This window comes from Pollachius pollachius (assembly GCF_949987615.1).
Source record: "Pollachius pollachius genome assembly, chromosome: 16".
Taxonomy (NCBI): Eukaryota; Metazoa; Chordata; class Actinopteri; order Gadiformes; family Gadidae; genus Pollachius; species Pollachius pollachius.
In genome coordinates, this window is record NC_136949.1 from 12,953,498 (window position 1) to 12,971,341 (window position 17,844).

The 17,844-nt window shown below is 46.2% G+C and overlaps 1 protein-coding gene across 2 annotated transcripts in view; it reads right to left on the reverse strand.

The window, feature by feature from the left end:
• Window positions 1–10,705, reverse strand: part of jag2b (jagged canonical Notch ligand 2b) — a 34,913-nt gene extending 24,208 nt beyond the window's left edge. For both annotated transcript variants that reach the window (XM_079753915.1, XM_079753914.1), the window contains exons 1-2: window positions 10,412–10,705; window positions 9,487–9,804 (exon numbers count right to left, since the gene is read on the reverse strand). In XM_079753915.1, the coding sequence (XP_079610041.1) occupies window positions 9,487–9,804; window positions 10,412–10,480 (387 nt within the window). In that variant the 5' untranslated portion in view covers window positions 10,481–10,705. The remainder of the gene's footprint in view (window positions 1–9,486; window positions 9,805–10,411) is intronic.
• Between the last annotated feature and the right edge of the window lie 7,139 nt (window positions 10,706–17,844).

The following is a 17,844-nucleotide window of genomic DNA, read 5'->3' on the forward strand; positions in this document are numbered from 1 at the left end:
AGGTGTTGGCTGTGGTTCAGGAGCAAGGCCAGCAACGTCTCCGACTTGCTGTGCCCACAAAAACAACCACCCCCTACAGCGACCGCCCATAAAGTCTGGTGCACCAATACTTACACTAATGCTAGATTTAGAGTAAAGTGTGCACGTGCGAGTGAGGGTGCGTGATTGCGTGTCATGTATGCATCTAATGTGTTGTTGATCTGTGGGAGCAGTGAATTGATGGGCTTCAGTCAGTCAGTCAGTGTGCTGGGCTGTGGGATTAAGATGGCTTGTCTGGCTGTGGGTGGGAGGTGATTGGGGGGGGGGGGGGGGGGGGGGTGTTGTGGGAAGAGAGAGAAAGAGAAAGAGAGACGGGGGAGAGTTACATGGGGGTGAGCAGTGGTGGGCTCAGGGTGAAAGACAGGGGCCCGCAAACTGACGACGCCGTTGACAAGGCGATGGAAAGGTGATGCTCTCCCCAACGGCCAGGCATGTAAGGGATGGATGTGTTTATTGGGGCTTGTCAATGGACAGAGGAGGAGGAGGAGGAGGATCCAGCCAGCACCACAGACAGCAGGGCAGATGAAGCCCTCCACCAGAGAAATAGATTATACAACGTGGATGTGGATCATCCCATGATATGCAGCGATGGCTTCTGACCCTCTCAAACCATTCCATCCATCCATCCATCCATCCATCTCTCCTCCACCCATTACCACCCCAAGCCCCCCCCCCCTACACAACGGTTGGATTGCTGGCCCGTGCAGTCTGATCACGTGCGTGCGAGTGTGTGTGTGTTTGTCTGATAACTGCGTAAACACTTCTGCAGGAGCATCTGGGCGGAGGGACCGGCGCTGACGACTGCTGCGTGGTCTGGTGCATGATGTCATCAGCCGACGCTCCAGCGCCGCTGACGGACGGCGACTCTAAACGCTACGGAGAGACGCTGAGCGTGCAGACCGTGGGCGGAGAAAGGCGTTTGGAGAAAATAGTTGAAAATAATCCCACCATTAAAAACCAAAACACTGCGTGTACGAGTGTGTGTGTGTGCGTGCGTGCGTGTGTGCACAATTTGGCTCGTCTGGTTTCCCACAAACCGCCCCACTCTGATTAGCAGGATTAAGTGACAGCTGCCCAAATGGCTAAAGCTCGCTAGATAGATGGATGGGTGGGTGGGTGGGTGGGTGGGTGGGGGTTGACAGAGGGGAAGGGAAGAGGCTACTGAACAAAGGCACAAACCCCCCACAAACCCACTCCCGACCCAGAAGCCTCCCCCCTCCCCACCCCCAATCAGGCAACCCCCCTGCCTTAATGCACAAGCAGCTAGGAAGTGTTGGCATGCACGTGTGTTTGTGTTCTCCCCTCCATACACCCATCTTCAGGTGAACTCCCCCCCCCCCATTTGCTATGAGCCCTAACCTTCATGTCGCCAGTGACATAAAAGGACTGCCAGTAAAATTACTATTAATTATGAATGAGGAAACTTAACACAAGTCCTGCTTCTTACTCCACTGATGTTGCTTGTTTTGAAATGACAGCCTGCAAGTCATAGCAGCTTTGAAGGCTATTTGATGAAATAGACTAAAGGAAAAATTACACTGTGTTCAATCACCACATCCTTCCTGAGGTGGATTATGGGATTTAAGGAAATAAGTCTCAGTTCTCAGGCCCGGAGGCGAGAATAAGAGCCCAAAGCAAACACATTTGGCATCAGAAGAAAAGCCTGAAAGTTAGGATGATCCGACACGCAAAAAAGCAACAAAACATCCACAGTTTTAATCTGCAGGCCGCAAATGACACGAATGAAAGGGAACAGAACAACATCAGCTCCATAAACTAGTACATTAACTAAACTAGCATCCGTTAGTTGTTTCAGCCCCAGTAGAGATCCTGTGCTCCCCCAGGGCTCTGTCCAGCCACCAGACGGACAGACCAGCTGGTTCAGGTGGCCAACGGTCATCCTGACACCCGACAGAGAGGGGACCGGTCATTCAGAGTCATGACGCGAGTTAAAGGACGGCTGGGATGGTCTGAGTGTGGGGGTGTGTTCAGAGGACGGGGACGGGGGCGGGGGGAGCCCTGGGAGAGCCACAGGTGCAGGTTCCCACGCCGGGGAGGGGGCAACTAGGTGACTGAAGATAGTAATTTGAAATTAAAGGGCTGGGGGAGCTTAGACAACTGCAGTGGACCTGAGGGGAGGTCGGGTGGATGGGACATCGGGGGAGGGGGGAGAGAAAAAAAGGATCTGCTCAGGGTGTGAGACGAGTGAGTGAGTGACAAAAATGTCCTCAGATACACACATCATATGTATATATAGCTTTATCTATATCTATCTTTATAAAACACACATATCTTCTCTATCTATAATTATAAGGATATTGTGTGTGATACTGATGAACTCAGTCACGCAATGCCATGCAAAAACGTTTTTTTTTTTTATGCTTTGGTATTTCTTAAACGGCGTCTCCATGTTTTGGGTGGAGGCGGTGTCAGCGAGACGTCCCCTGCAGGCCGGCTGTCTCGCCAGTGAGATCCGCTGACATCTCCTGATTTATTGCCCTCCGAGGGACATGAGGTCGCCTCGATCCATCCCGGGGTCAGTAATCGCTGCATGTATAATCTTCATTAATCTAGGATGTCAATCCTAGCTTTTGGTTGTGCCAGGGGCCACGTTTACGCTATGACTCCAGCGAGAGAGTCTGCATACCTAGATACGGGAGGAACGTTATAGCAGCCGGAAGGCAGGTAACAGTGATGGCATCTAGACCAATATATAAAGGGCTTTTCCTTTTTGCAAATAAAAAGCCACACAGAGTCAGGTATAAACGTGAAAGGATCTGATGCAAATCTCAACAACAATTGCCAAGTCCTGTTCTACGGTCAAAGGAGACTTTAAACTTAAATAATTGAACTTCTTGTTTCTTGGAAACAGCTTGGGTGATGCCATGGTGTCTGGCTTAGGATCCTGTGCCACCAGGCTGAGCTCATTTCAGTCTTGCCATACCTTTTCAAAAAGAGTTGGTCAAAAGATTTTCAGCAGAGGAACAGCATAGACAATGTTGCATCAATCTCCTCTCCTCTAGTGTTAAAGAATCCAGGAAAACTGCTTTAAAAACCGCATGTACAGCCAGTTCAGAGAAAACACCTATGTCAGCCGTCAATCAGAAAAAACATTTAGCAGGTTTCACAATGCTTATTTATACCAGAGTTCCCACAGCTGTCTATAGGCTAGGCACAGCCCCCTACGCTAAATCACTTGATGAAAACCTTTCACAATTCAATCAAACCATGGCCGGCCTCTGTTGACACTGAGAAAACGTTCTGTCTGATAAAACACGGAATTCACATCCTACAATAGAAAACACCCATCGATAATGAGAAGATGGAAGCGTTTGACAGATAAAAATAAAATACAACTAAATGATGCATTACAGCTTACAACAAATGCGGCACCAGTCAAATTTGGACAAAAGCAAAATTCTCTACAAATGAGAGAACATCGGTCAGGTAGTCGTGACGCTGACTGCATGTACTGTGAGCCAATTTAGCAATGAGACTGCTACCGCCTACTTTCTAAGCATTGAGAGCAACTCTTCTGATATATATATATTTTTTCAGGAATCCAACTTCCCTTTAAAAACACGTAGCTAAGCTCCGCCTGGGGCGTGTGAAGAAAACCCTTCTCAATGGCACAAACAATTAAGGAAGAGGGATCTTTTTCCGTGATGTTTATTTTTTAAAACCTTGCTTTCTTCTGCTCCCTTGCCAACTCTCAAATCTGGCCTACAGCAGCCTCTCTTACCTGTGATGGTCATATAATGCACATGTTTTTTGGTCAATTTGAAACCCACAATGCTGTGACTTGGAGAACTTTGGTGGACTCATAAGACCGTCAAACTGTTCAAGTTTGCCTCATCCTCCGAAGCATTTGCCTGCTCACACATTACTAATAGTTGTTTTCAGACCAAGCCAGAACAGAGTCTTGGAAGACAAAGCCGGGGAGACTTTCTGGCGTGACCACTCGAAAAACTTAACAACACCCACCAGGTAAAGACAGAACACTCTGGCCACAAGAACCTGCGTTGCTCGTCTCCGATACCACCTGACAACGGCAGCGATGTCACCCGACACTTTGTATCGACGGAGCCGGCTTTCCGACCCAGTGCCCTTGACCCCCGCTTGTTAACAAGCTGCCCCTGGATGTGGCTCGCTTTCAACAAGCGAGGAGGCCAGTAAACTGCTGAATATCTTTTTTGCGAGACGGGCCAACGCGCCTCACCAACCACCCCTCGTTGTGCGCGGCACTAAATGCAGTCTCGTGTGCCTTTGGAAGTGCTAGGGATGACAGAAGAGCACTTCAGCACCAAGACCATGGCGAGAAGTCGAGTGGTACATTCAGTTAGGGTTAGCATTTTCAGCTAATAATTACAAAAAAGCCATTGATAAAAACAATTGAATTATAGATTGATTTCTGGGGGAAGACGTAAGATATTGAAGAATTGAAAGACCAAGACTTGCACAACCTCTCCAGGCTCCGTTGGGTGAGCAGGGATCTGGCCACATTCGCTCACTCGGGGAGCGGTGCCAAGAGACGCCACGCAGAACGCAAGGCAATTGGCCCACGCTCCCAATGCGACTGTGTACACACACGGCCCATTGAGCATGACGCTACTATGCCAACAGGACTTTCAATAACCATGCAGCCTCCATACAACACAGCCCTCAGCGTGCCAGCACTAATTAAACACACACACACACACACACACACACACACACACACACACAGTAGAGATGCTGTACAGATATCACACAAACAACTTTCCAAGGGAAAAGTTTCTTAATAGTTCTACAGCTGTGGGGAATTCTTGAATAGAATAACATATTGGCAATCTCGTTAGTTGTGTTCGATGCAAATTCAGCTGTGAAGAAGAAAGAAAAGCATACGTCTTTCTCACGCCCAGTTTAGCCTTCCTTGAATTGGAGGAGTGCTAAAGCAGAAACTGTCTAGGCCTGAAATGTGTAAAGCTGGAACAAGGTTAAAGGAAAGGCTCTGAGATTCCACCTGTTTTGAATCTGAGAGGTAGAGGATTATAATGTGCTTCGGGGGGAAAGATTGACAGTGGATTTCATTTGATGTGGAAATTAATTATGGTGAACAGAACAGACCTGTGATTTGTTCTTCTGAACTTTTTGGACATCAACGGTTGTGTACACCAACAAAGGCAAGCGCCTATTGATGGCTGGACTGACACTTGTGAGGAGCTTCTTATCATTTTAATGGGCTGTGGGTCATTGATTAGCATCGTTCTACTCGGAAACCATTACATTGTCCGGCCTACACAACACACACGCGTCTACATTAGTGAAGCTTTGCTACCACCATGACCCACGGCTGTGCTTCCCGGAGCTCTGCGAGCCGACCCCGTCTCCATTAATAAGTAAAGAGAAACAGACTTTGAAATATCGGTGTGCGGGCATATTTGGCAGCGGCCCTTTTTCCACTCCATCTGCGATGTAGGTGTAGCGGAACCGGGTGTACCGGGGGCAGCGACACAAGACTCAGGGTCTCAGGTGTCACGTCACTTAAGCACCACCAGAGACCATTAAGGGGGGTGTCCTCCAGGCACCTAATGCACAAGCGCAGTCACATGTGGTCCATGCTCCTAACAAAAACAAAAGGCTCTTAAATGTATTACACCGCTTTACAGTGGAGAACAAGACCGTTGACACTGGTTAAATGTTTCTCCAACGTATCAAGCAGTTGATTTAAAGTTTTAAAATGTATACAGTTATAAAAGTACACTCACACACACACACACACACACACACACACACACACACACACACACACACACACACACACACACACACACACACACACACACACACACACACACACACACACACACACCTTTCTATTTGGGCTTTGAATGGGCAACTGGCCACATCCAAGTCAATACTACAATGCAATGCATCTTAGTTGGCACGCAACGGAAACAACATAGACATTGCCAAGAGTCGAAATCTTTAATGGAGTGAAATGGTAGGCAGGTCTATCTGGCACTACCTCCCTGCAGTGCAGGATACTTCACGTTTGTTTAGCACGTCATCGGGGAGGTCAGTTTCTGAGGTGTTACAATGTTTCAGCATTGCAGAATCAACCAACGTACCCTCTGATTCTGTTCAGGGTGAGAGTGAACATTTAAACAGTTCGACTTTAAACCATTACACTTCAGACCATACTAGGATTTTTACTAACTAGCCGTCAACTATACAGGCTTTGCATCAACCATGCCACAACATATTGTCATAACGAGAAGTAAGAATATGTACAAAATTTAGATTAAGAACGAGCTCAACATCTTTACCCTTTTATCTTTCCAACACGTTAGACACTGTAAACCCCCCCCCCCCCCCCACAACCATAGGCCTTCACAACCAATCAGTGGTGTGTTGCCCCATACATCATAACTATATCCCAATAATCAGTATGTGATATTTAACTGCCCAGTCTTTGGATTGTGGATTGTTTGATACAGAATACAAAATGTGTCTACACAGAGCGGTTCAATGTTATATGTAAAAACTGCCATTTATGTGAGAGTATCAAGGAGTCTGTAATGGTTACACCTTCATCTGTTAATGAGAATTACTGCTATCCCTTAACCAATTCTTGCACATTATCCATGTCGCCCACCATCGTTTGGCTCTCTCCATACTCCTCATTTGCTGAATGGATCCAACTGAAGTGATTAATTGGTAGCCAGTCATTTGCACAATATATGCTGTCCAAACCACTCCACTAAGACTCTGCAGTGTATGGATAATGAGTTAAGTGCAGAAAAGTGGCCAATTCACAGGGGACTCAATTATATCATAAAATCCCTGTACTAACTAAAATAGCGCAATGTTCTCTTTAGAAAAGATGGCACACTTGCCTTGGTTTCTGACCGCTATACTTTTATTCATTGACTTTAATACCTTTTATGTGACAATATTGCCATATGGCCTATGGCTTGCCCATTTATGGCCATGACCAATTACAATGTTTATCCCTTGCTCACCAATAATAAGCAGAACGATAGGTAGGACTCCCCAAGGCCCCAAAAAATCAACAAACAGAGCTCAGCGCCACGACAACGGAGGACCATTGTTTACTGGAGGTCTACCTAATCATCTCCTAGCAACGACCCTACCAACCTTACGCTCCCCTATCAGGTGATGCCGGGCATAGCGGAAACGGCTACCTCGTGTTTCTGCATCCTTCTCACAATGTATGAAGTGCATGCAGGCGAGCAAGCAGTCACGCAAAAGATGGCTCTATGTGCTCCCTATCTCAGCGAGCAATGAAGTGAAGAGATATAGCAAAGATAGGACAGAGGAACCTAAACACTCCTGGGATGGCAACACACCCTAGCTTCACTTTCTTTAAAAAAAAGGCACGCATCTCTCTGCCTGCTCCTTGTTATACGTCACCCTCATGTTCCTGAAAGAGACATCCAGGATTATAGGAGATCAACGAGGCGTGGCGTTTTGGTGGCTGTCTAGAACGTATGGGATCGGACATGCTTTATATTCCAAATAGGATTGTGCTCCGCATCAGTAGTCAAGAAAAGTACTAACCAACTGCAAAATCTGTGGAAGAGAGCAGGAGACGTAGTTGACATGAATTAATAACAGCTGCAGGCTGGCTTGTAAGAAACGGATGAGAGACGGAGAGGGAGGGAGGAAGATGGCAAGGAGGGATAGAGGAGTCCGTCAGTAATGTCATTAATGACCAAATGGAAGTATGATGACTTGTGCTCTCTCAAATGAAACCGAGTAAAGGAAGTATCCCTTGGCCAATCAGACGCTGGTCTGAATAACGTTTATTTTTAAATTCCAAAACAGTGTGGGCTTCCATTACCTTAACCATCAATAAGACTTGAGCAGTATTTACACACACACACACACACACACACACACACACACACACACACACACACACACACACACACACACACACACACACACACACACACACACACACAGACACACGCTTTGATTTGTGTAACTCTGCATATCTCTGTATCTCGAGATCCTGGCTAATGAGGGAAACGTCTATGCTCTTGCCAGCTTAAATAAAGGCTTGAATTCAATATTGTAGTTATCATCAGAGGAGCAGAAGTAAAATAATGGCCTTACGAGCAAGACTCAGAAAAGCTTTCTGCCTAAGATGATTGCTCTCTTGATTTTCTAAATTGGCACTTATGCGAGTCTACAAGATGACTTTGATCAAGTGTGTGTGTGCGTGTGTGTATGTGTCTACGACAGCATCAGGGCAGAACTAGACGGTCAACAGATACTACAAAGTGGGCATCGCTGGTCTCTCCAGGGAGAGTGGCAGCGAATGCCATGAAGCAGGCGGCCCCCCCTGTCCCCCCCACCTTGTGATTCTGGCAGGGAAATGGAGCCCCTTCATCCACCCAAGACGCACGCATAGACCCTCCCAGCCTCTCCAGGCGGAGGACCCTTAAAGGAATACAGTCTCCTCATCGTTAGCCCGCTAACCAGGGGGCACAAAGAAAGGATGGACTGCCTGGACTCATTTTACACATCATCTTTGGCCCATTCATTTGTGGAATGATGCAGCCAAGGCCAGTATTAGAAATATGTAACTTCAAGGCAGATTGTACCCCTAAAATGAAGAAATGATGATTAGCTTGCCAACACTGTAAATGTCCAATAATAGGGATATTTATCTAGGGATAGTTAACTGGCGATCCCAGATGGGGGGGGGGGGGGGGGGGGGGGGGGGGGTATCCTTATATATAATTCATACCCAGGGCTCAGGTAAGGAAAATGGACTGTTCAAGGAGGCACTCTGTTATGCAACACCACAATTAAACAAGCAATTACATGGAAACGAAGATGAATTGGTGGATTATATGTTAATCAGTAGTGAACGCCACCAATAATAATCTCTAATAAAACACTAGGTTCTTTCAGGACAACATAGAACACCATTTATGGTCACCCATTGCAAAATGGCGTTAAATCGGTGTCATTGGTGACTGTAGTCCCGTTTTAATCCCCCCGACAATCAGTCATTCACGGTAGGCTAGTTTAATTGCACCAAAAGGGGGCACCTGGCTCCCGGGAAGCTATAAAGAGAAGCCGTAGGGTGCATTAAAAGAAAAGGTGCCAGAACATCCAATAGCTCTGCTTGGGGGCATCGAGGACCTAGCATTACTATGAACAGCTTAAGTGGCGCCCAGCACCACATCAAGAACCAAGATAAAATAATCACCCAACCACCAATCGATTAGCTGAAACACACACAGGGATTGGCCTATTATTGACTGGGCAGGTGCAATGTCATGAATTGGAACAAAGCCAACATCATACAAGGCAACTGTAGGAAAAGCACCAAGTGACATTCGGGGAGCCACCACTGCAACCACTGGATTAATAAACAGCATGCGATCATTCATGTGGGTGACTTGATTTAAGATGGGGAGAACTCACCGGCCAGGCGAACTGGAAGGGGATCATGATCTTTCCAGCGTCGTCGAATTTATTAGGGTTTTTGGAGCTCTTGAAAGAAAAGGTATTTCCACCGAGTACGGGTGTCGATTTAGATCCGTAGGTGCACTTGCCGTCCGTGACGACCTCCATCTGATACTCCTTAAGGCACATTTCGAAGTAAATGTCGCACTCGTCTCGACTACAGCGCCGGTCCTTGGAGTTCCTTGTGCCATCGCAGCATTCCCCGTCCGCCAACTCGCCATTTACATTATCTACGGCCATCAACTGGAGCTCAAAATAGCCGGTTGACTGGGACACCTAAAAATATAATAATAAAAAAAAGAAAAGGTAAAAAAAAAATGAAGAGCACCATCGCATGCGTAAAACGGAACGGCCGACTAAAGCGCGTGCAATCGGAACAAAAACAAGATATTAATAGAGATCCAGGATTTCAAGGAGCCAATTGTAAAGATGTTAAATTCACCACCCTTTGCTCCAATATTTCAGTGAATGCATGCGAATAGACGTTGTACAGTCAATGAGGCTACTATAATATGCAGGGGGACCGATATTAAGCAGTGTAGGAGGCAATTGATACCATTTAGCCTAACTTACAACTTGTGCATGCAGGGCCCTGTTTTTTTTTAAAAAAACGTGGATGATACAGTATTTCAACAAAATGGAGATGAGCCTATATTAATTCCCTCAGACAAATCTTGTCATGGTAACATTATCCCATTCTGACGGCTACGTGTATTTCAATTACCGGTGCATGCGTTCGTGAATATGCAATATTAACAGAGCAAATAAATTAGCATACGCCCACCAACTTTTGACATTGACTACTTTAACACCCATCCTAATAATTTAGCACAATATTTGGAAAACATGAACAACCGCCCAGCCCCCCTCCACCTTCTCTTACCTTCGTCCATAACGTCAACAGCAGACACACTAATGGGAGGCAATTCCTAATCCTTGTGCGATTCCACATGCCTTCGATTAATTACATGTGACATAGGGGGAAATTTGAAGAAAAAAAACGATATGCGGCCGTGGACCAGCGACCAATTCCTCCGTTCCTGACATGCAAAAGCGCACGGTCGTATTTGTTTCCAGCAGATTCCACGTTCAAATTCCACCGAAACATTACATGCGTGTTTAGCAAAGGCGAGCAGCCGATTTCAGCGTAGTGCTGGCCCATCCACAAGAGTCTCCCTCCGTCAAATCACTCTACACGGCAACTGAAGGGCTTCGCAGGCACAGCACGCTTGAGGAGAGGATGTCTACTTTGATTGGCAGCTCAATAAACCACTTAGAAATTCGCCTGCGGGCAGACTCTGAGCCAACCGGATTAAGGGGCGGACTATGGTGTGCCAAAACTTCAATTGCATAGGTTTATCCCTGGTTATCCCCGGGTTTGAATTAGGTGAACTGCATTGTGGCATTGTGTGCGAAGAATATAGTTTATAAAAATTAAAAAACCAATAAGTCCGCCAATATTAACATGCACCTGAAATAATATGATTATAATAAAATAATGCTGAACCTTTTATTTTATTTTTCTTATTTTGGTCGCTTTGCCACTATTTTCAACAAGGCAAAGGCAAAAGGGCTTTCCATTGAGTGGAAAATAGTACATTAAGTAATCAGTTGTGGCCGAGAGCAATTTAACTTAGTAAACAGTTCAAAGAAATAGGTCCTGCTTCATTCGCACGGGATAGGTATCCCATATATCGTGGACCACTGCGCCATTCATCCTAATTATATCAAAACCTTATGAGCTTCCCCGCTCTAAATATAAAGCCAATTGACATTCTGTGACCTTGGCTCGGTATCAAATCAAGACACCGCCGCAGCCAGCCATCACGGTGAGGTACTACACTCCGGTCCATGTCCTAGAGACCTACATTGCGGTAGTTCACAGCGCCCTCTTCTGTAGAGTAGCACCACGACGCGTGAATGTCCTATCACACCGGATTGTTAGTAGGCTACTTCAAACGGACTCGAGCGAACGTCGCATCCAGTCCCATCACTGACCGTCTGCAAAATATTGGTAACAAAACACAATGTAATACGAGGCTGTCGAGGTGGGTTTGTTCATGTCGGAATGGGAAAAAATAAACAGTTTTTCTCGGATCCCCCCCCCCCCCCCACACACACACACACATCTGTCAAGTTTATTTTTCTAACCCGAAGACTGGAATTTATCGTTTCCTCGCTTATTGACAATTGTTTGTTGACGTCGGATTTAGCTGAGCTGTTGCACTCGGTCAAGCGTCCTGCCTGTTCTCCCTCTCTCCAGTCTGAATTCACCTGTCTGGCTGAACAGAAAACAAAAATGAACAAAAACAAAAGAAAAGACAGACAGACATAAAACAACATGAATTTAAGGAAAACCAGATAGGTCTAGTATAGTATTCAGTAATATATTAAACTCTAAAATAATGGCCCAATTTATATGCAGTGCCTCTGCTGCCTCCACCCCCTACTCCCACAGCTCCTTGTCTCGCTGGGTCTTCCTCTCATCAGACGACTGCCATGTCATCAGATAGGACTTTAAGAAGGCTAGCGATAGCCTGAGCAGCTACAGGCGCTTCCACTGGAACATTTCACACCCTGTCACACTGTCACAAGTAGCTATAAATGTGTGTTGGTGTCTGTGTGTGTGTGTGTGTGTCTGTGCATGTGTGTGTGTTTACTCATTCTTTTGTGTTTATGCGACCCTGTCATTGTGTGGTGTATGAGTGTGCATACGTGTGTGTGAGCGCAGTTGTGTGTGTATGTGCGCATACAAATAACACACAGACAACCAATCACATATGTCTTATACATGAATAGGTGTTTTTCCTTCAGTGTGTGTGTGCGTGTGCGAGAGAGAGAGATAGAGAGAGAGAGAGCGAGAGAGAGAGAGAGAGAGAAAGAGAGAGGGAGGGAGAGAGAGAGAAAGAGAGAAAGAGAGAGAGAGAGTGAGAGGGAGAGAGAGAGAGAGAGAGAGAGAAGGAGAGAGAGAGAGAGAGGGTGGATTAAGAGTGGGAGGGGTGTTGCAGCTCTGTGGGGGGTTAGCCAGCTTACGGGAGAGCGGTGTGTGTGTGTGCGTGTGCGTGTGTGTGAGAGGGGGGCTGCTGGTATGTGAGGTGGGTTTCTTCTCTCATCCATTTTTCATGGCTCTTCACCTTTCAGATCTTCTACCCAGCGTGTCGGGCCAGGCAGGTCGATTCTCTTTTATCTTTTCAACTGTTTTTGGGGGAACTGTATATGTTGTCCATATGTCTATGTGCGCCAGTGTGTGCTTGTGTGTGTGTGTTTGTGTGATGGTGAGTGTTTATGTCTGTGTGTGTGTGTGTGTGTGTGTTTGTGTTTGTGTGTGTATGTGTGGGTGTGTGTGTGTGTGTGTATTTATGTGTTTGTGTGTGTGTGTGTGTGTGTGTGTGTGCGTACTCAAATGTGTGTCTGTGTGTGTGTGCATGCCTTTATTTCTTTATTTTTGTGGACAAAATAATTAGATTACATGTAACTATTTAGAATAGGATATGGAATCAGATTTTATTTTCACATCATTTTCTGTCTCTCTAGGCTCTGGGCAGCGGACAATGTACAGGCTTTAAAACAACACAGTGCTTGGCGGTGTTAATTCAACTTATGATCATGTTTAAAATCCTCAGGGATGCCTCTTTCAAGTTTTATGAAATCATGACTACTTAAACCCTAGCAGGTGCCTAGACTAATACAGAACTAATACAGTCGACCAACATGGATCATATAAACACCATCAATCCAACACCTTGTTTAGGCTGTATTTAAAAAAAACATCGAACTACTTTGTCTTGTGTGGATTTTAACCCTGCTGAAATGCTACCATTTACCTTACAAAGTAGCCATTTGATTTAACAGGAAACAGAAATTCCATAAATCTATTGTGAAAGATGTCCCCTGGTTTGATTTGTTTCTTCTTCCGTCTTAACAACAGAACAAACGGGTGCCTTTGTCCATTTACACAAGGTCAGTATGTTATTGGTTTCAGTAAATGTATGTTCACATTAAATCCTTTGAACCTACGTTGGTCTCAGTTCCAAGTACTATTCCTGTAGTGGACTCATCAATATTAAACCCCACAACGCTTTTCATTGGTGTTGATTCAAATCAACACAAAAAAAAGGACATAGCTACACGCTCTCCATAGAAAGTCGCCTAAGATATTTTGCTAGATACTTTAGGTCCATAAAACAAGACGTTCTCATGTAAAGCCCACTATTAAAGCAACCCTTAAAGCCCAGCCATGAAGGTGTCTGCTGATGCCCTTATGCCCTGTATTCCCTTATCCCATCCCTGCACTGTGTTGTGTTTATGTGTCCTCAAGCATGAAGTTTGTATTTCCTGCCGGACGACTTTGGTTACGCAACATTACAGGTAAGAAGAAAGGAAAGAAATGAATGAAGACAAAGTGAAGAGAAACGTATTGTGACTAAAGCCACGCTCCGTTCTGAATGTTATTGATGGCTCCAGCCACACCTCATATTTAACCTCGCCTCACCTCTATGTTCAGATGCCTAATGGCATCATTACGCTTGAACTCCTATAGAAACTTAAAACCAAGATGTACAACTGTTCTCGATAGGGGCCCCACCACTCTCATGCACAACAAAGTGATTTAGGTTGAGATGTTTTATATATTTTATAGACGTTAAATTTGTAACTGTTGAAAATGGGTTTGAAATGAAAAGTACATTTGAAATGAGATGTTTCCATTGCACACTGCCTGTCACTTACACAATGTGTAAGTGACAGGCAAGTTCAACCCTTGAAATTTGGATTGTGAATCTTAATGACAACAAACTATAGCAACTGAGATCTAATCAGGTCATTATCATCTCCCAGGTCATGTATTTTGTGTGACATGATGAAAGAAAGGGCTTGATGTTCGTATCTATGTATGCATGACTTGTTCCTGGTTTGAGGTTGTTTCACTGAGGATGCACCTTTACATTAACATACAACCATACACCAACGGCGGAGTCAACAGGACGACAGCCAGCTCGTCAGGAGCAATCAGGTCGAGTTGTCTTGCTCAGGGACGTCTCCACTCTCGGAGGAGCCAGGGTTTGAACTAGCAACCTCACGTTTACCAGTCAGCCCGCTCTACCTCCTGAGCTACTGTCACCCCTTTACCTTTAAATCTGCAGTTATTTTGAACCACCTTTGATCAAAATAACATCCATTGGCTCAATATCAAACAATGGAACTCAACCAAATGTAGCGTAAAAGCTGAGGTTGACACTTGCGTACTGCATGCACATGGAAGACAAACAGGTATGCAATGTTACGATCTCCGATGTTGGTTGTACCTGTAAAACTTCCTCTGCAAGTTCTTTATCAATGGGCTGTGCCCTGTTTAATGTGTGTTTTCATTTCCTCAAACAGGATAGCCGTCCTCTCCCGAGTTGGCGGCATGTGACAGACAGGACTACAGATAGCGAGCTTCAACAGAAAACAAGCAATGGAAGGTGATGATAGTGTGTGCCTGTGTGTTTGTGTGCACGTGTCAGTGTACATGGGTGTGTGTGTATGTGTGTACGTCTGTCTGTGTGTCTGTCTGTCTGTCTGTCTGTGTGTGTGTTACTCTCTGTGTATGTGTCTGTGTATGTGTTTGTGCATGTGTCTGTGTGTGTGTCTGTCTGTGTCTGTGTATGTGTTTGTGCACGTGTCTGTGTGTGTGTCTGTCTGTGTCTGTGTATGTGTTTGTGCACGTGTCTGTGTGTGTGTGTGTGTGTGTGTGTGTGTGTGTGTGTGTGTGTGTGTGTGTGTGTGCGCGCGTGTGTGTGTGTGTGTGGATGTGCGTGGGGGCTCTGCCATTCCACGTGAAGACCTTATCTTACGCTATCGCCCATCCGACAAACAAAAAGGAAGCCGATAAGAGGGATACGCTGTGTCTATAATAAAAGACCAGGAGGATGGGTGGGGGGGGGGGGCTTTGGGGTGCTTCAGATGTTCCTCTCCTCTAAACCCTAGCAGAGCCGGTTGAGGCGAGGTGGCTCCTCTCGCCACATTCCACAGCAGCAGCTTGGGCGCGGGGACCTCGTAAATCCACGGGGAACCGATAAGACGCCACAGATGCTGAGCGGGACGCAGGGTCAGAGACCGTTGGGCTGGACCCCGTCAAGGGGAGTCCAGTCTGCAGTCGGTAGTGGGTGTATCGACTGCAGGAATACCGACTGCACGGGTATTGGTGTTGGTTTGGACTCAACACCCATATTCACTGGAAATAGGAAATTCAGCAGGTTACCGACATGCATGGAGTATTTTGTGTGTTTGGAGTGGTTACTATAGTGTGCAAAGGGGCCTTGAAGAAGTTTACTTTATTAACAGTTGGCAACAACATGGTACCTCGCCATTGAGGAAGGCGCTACTGCCACCATTAACTGGTGGCCATCTGCTACTTTATCTAGTAAACGACTTCTCAAAAGGTGTGGCAACAAGGTTGGCACTAGTTAATGGAGGCTGGACGAGCTCCCGGTACGGTGGTAACCATGTGACTTAATTTGGTGGCAACCATGGGACCGGTGAAGAGCAACTGAATCAGTGGGGCTGTTCACAACATTCACGTCGCCTACTCCTCACCTCCTAAACAAACCCATTTCCTATCCACCCTTTGGATGTAACCATCCAAAAGCCACCACAACCCCACATAACGCAGCCAAGGGAAACCTCCTGCCGCACCGTTTTTCTACAACATTGATGATAGTTCACCTCAAAAAGGACCAAACAAATGGAGTGATTAGGCAGTGAGGCAACAGGGAGGTTGCACTGGCGTCAGCCATCCATGCGATCACACCTCCAGCTGCACATTATCCATGGATGCTTCCCTGGCAGGTAGCGCCCAGCCCAGGGCCGCTACAGGCCTCCCTCTCTCCGGGCCATTGTGTGAAAGAAGGGCAGCAGGGGGGAATCATTAACGGTCCGTAACCCCCTCAACTCTCTCTCACACGCGCACACACACACACACACACACACACACACACACACACACACACACACAAGGCCACATTTGCATACAGGTGGACAGCGGTGCCAGTGTGCTGGAATCATATTGAATGCCAACCCCCCCCCCCTCCCCCCACCCTACACACACACACACACACACAATTTTGACACACACGGCGCTCTATTTGTCCCGCCTTGTCCCCTCTGTGCTCCAGAGGTGGCTCTTCTGTTCCCTTCAAAGGACAGCTGGCAAATCACACCTGGGGACTGGTATGTGCGTGTGTTTACGTACTGTATGTGTGGGGACCGGGACGTCCTCGGCCTGAAACCCCTCAGCTAGGAACGCATTCTAACACAAACACACACAGACACACACACACACACTCACAGATGGCCTAGGGAGGAGAAGGTCTGTGTGATCCCACGTGTCCAATTACAACATGAAAGACGCTGGGCTGAATCTCTCCACGTGGACGCACAAAGCCAAGAGCTGGAAGGGGGATTTACTGTGTGTGTGTGTGTGTGTGTGTGTGTGTGTGTGTGTGTGTGTGTGTGTGTGTGTGGGTGTGTGTGTGTGTGTGCGTGTGCGTGTGGTAGTGTGTGTGTATGTTGTTGAGGCTTTGGGATATTAGTATCCTTTACAAGAGAAAGGGACACCAGGTTGTGAATGGAAAGCTTTGGAGAATAATAGAGTGGTCAGTTGGGTTAACTACAGCCACCAGCCCGGTCATCATCCACTTTGGATTAGTTTCACATTTGACCTGCAGGCCCAAGTTAACAGAAGGGTTACCGATACATTAAGTGTATGTGTGTGTTTGTGTGTTTGTGTGTGTGTTGGGGGAGTGTACTTTATCGTTGGTGTAGCTCTAATGGAGTCCCGAGCAAGGTAACCAATGATCAATTAGAAATATAAAAGGAAATGTACATAAGGGAAGATTAAAGCAAAAAAAGTATTAGAAAAGTTTGGTATTACCTATTGCCACTTTTCAAACCAAAACCATATATAAAACTTGGTACCTGACTGAACTAATAACTGCCCTCATTTTAGTCAATGCTGACAATGTTTATAAAAGGGCAAACATATTTTCCTAAAGATCTTACGAAAAATACCAGCATTTCAATTTTGTGCTTTCATTCAATCATAAAACATCACTGGAACATGGTCTTACAGAACGATGCAGGGAACAGTTTGTGCTGTCCCCCCATCCACCCACCAACACACACACACACACACACACACACACACACACACACACACACACACACACAGACACACAATGCCCCCAACCCCTCCCCACACACCCACACAGAAGCAATCATTTCAACCACCCTAACGCTTCAAACTCTGAGGCGACAGGGGAAGAAAGACCTGCACAT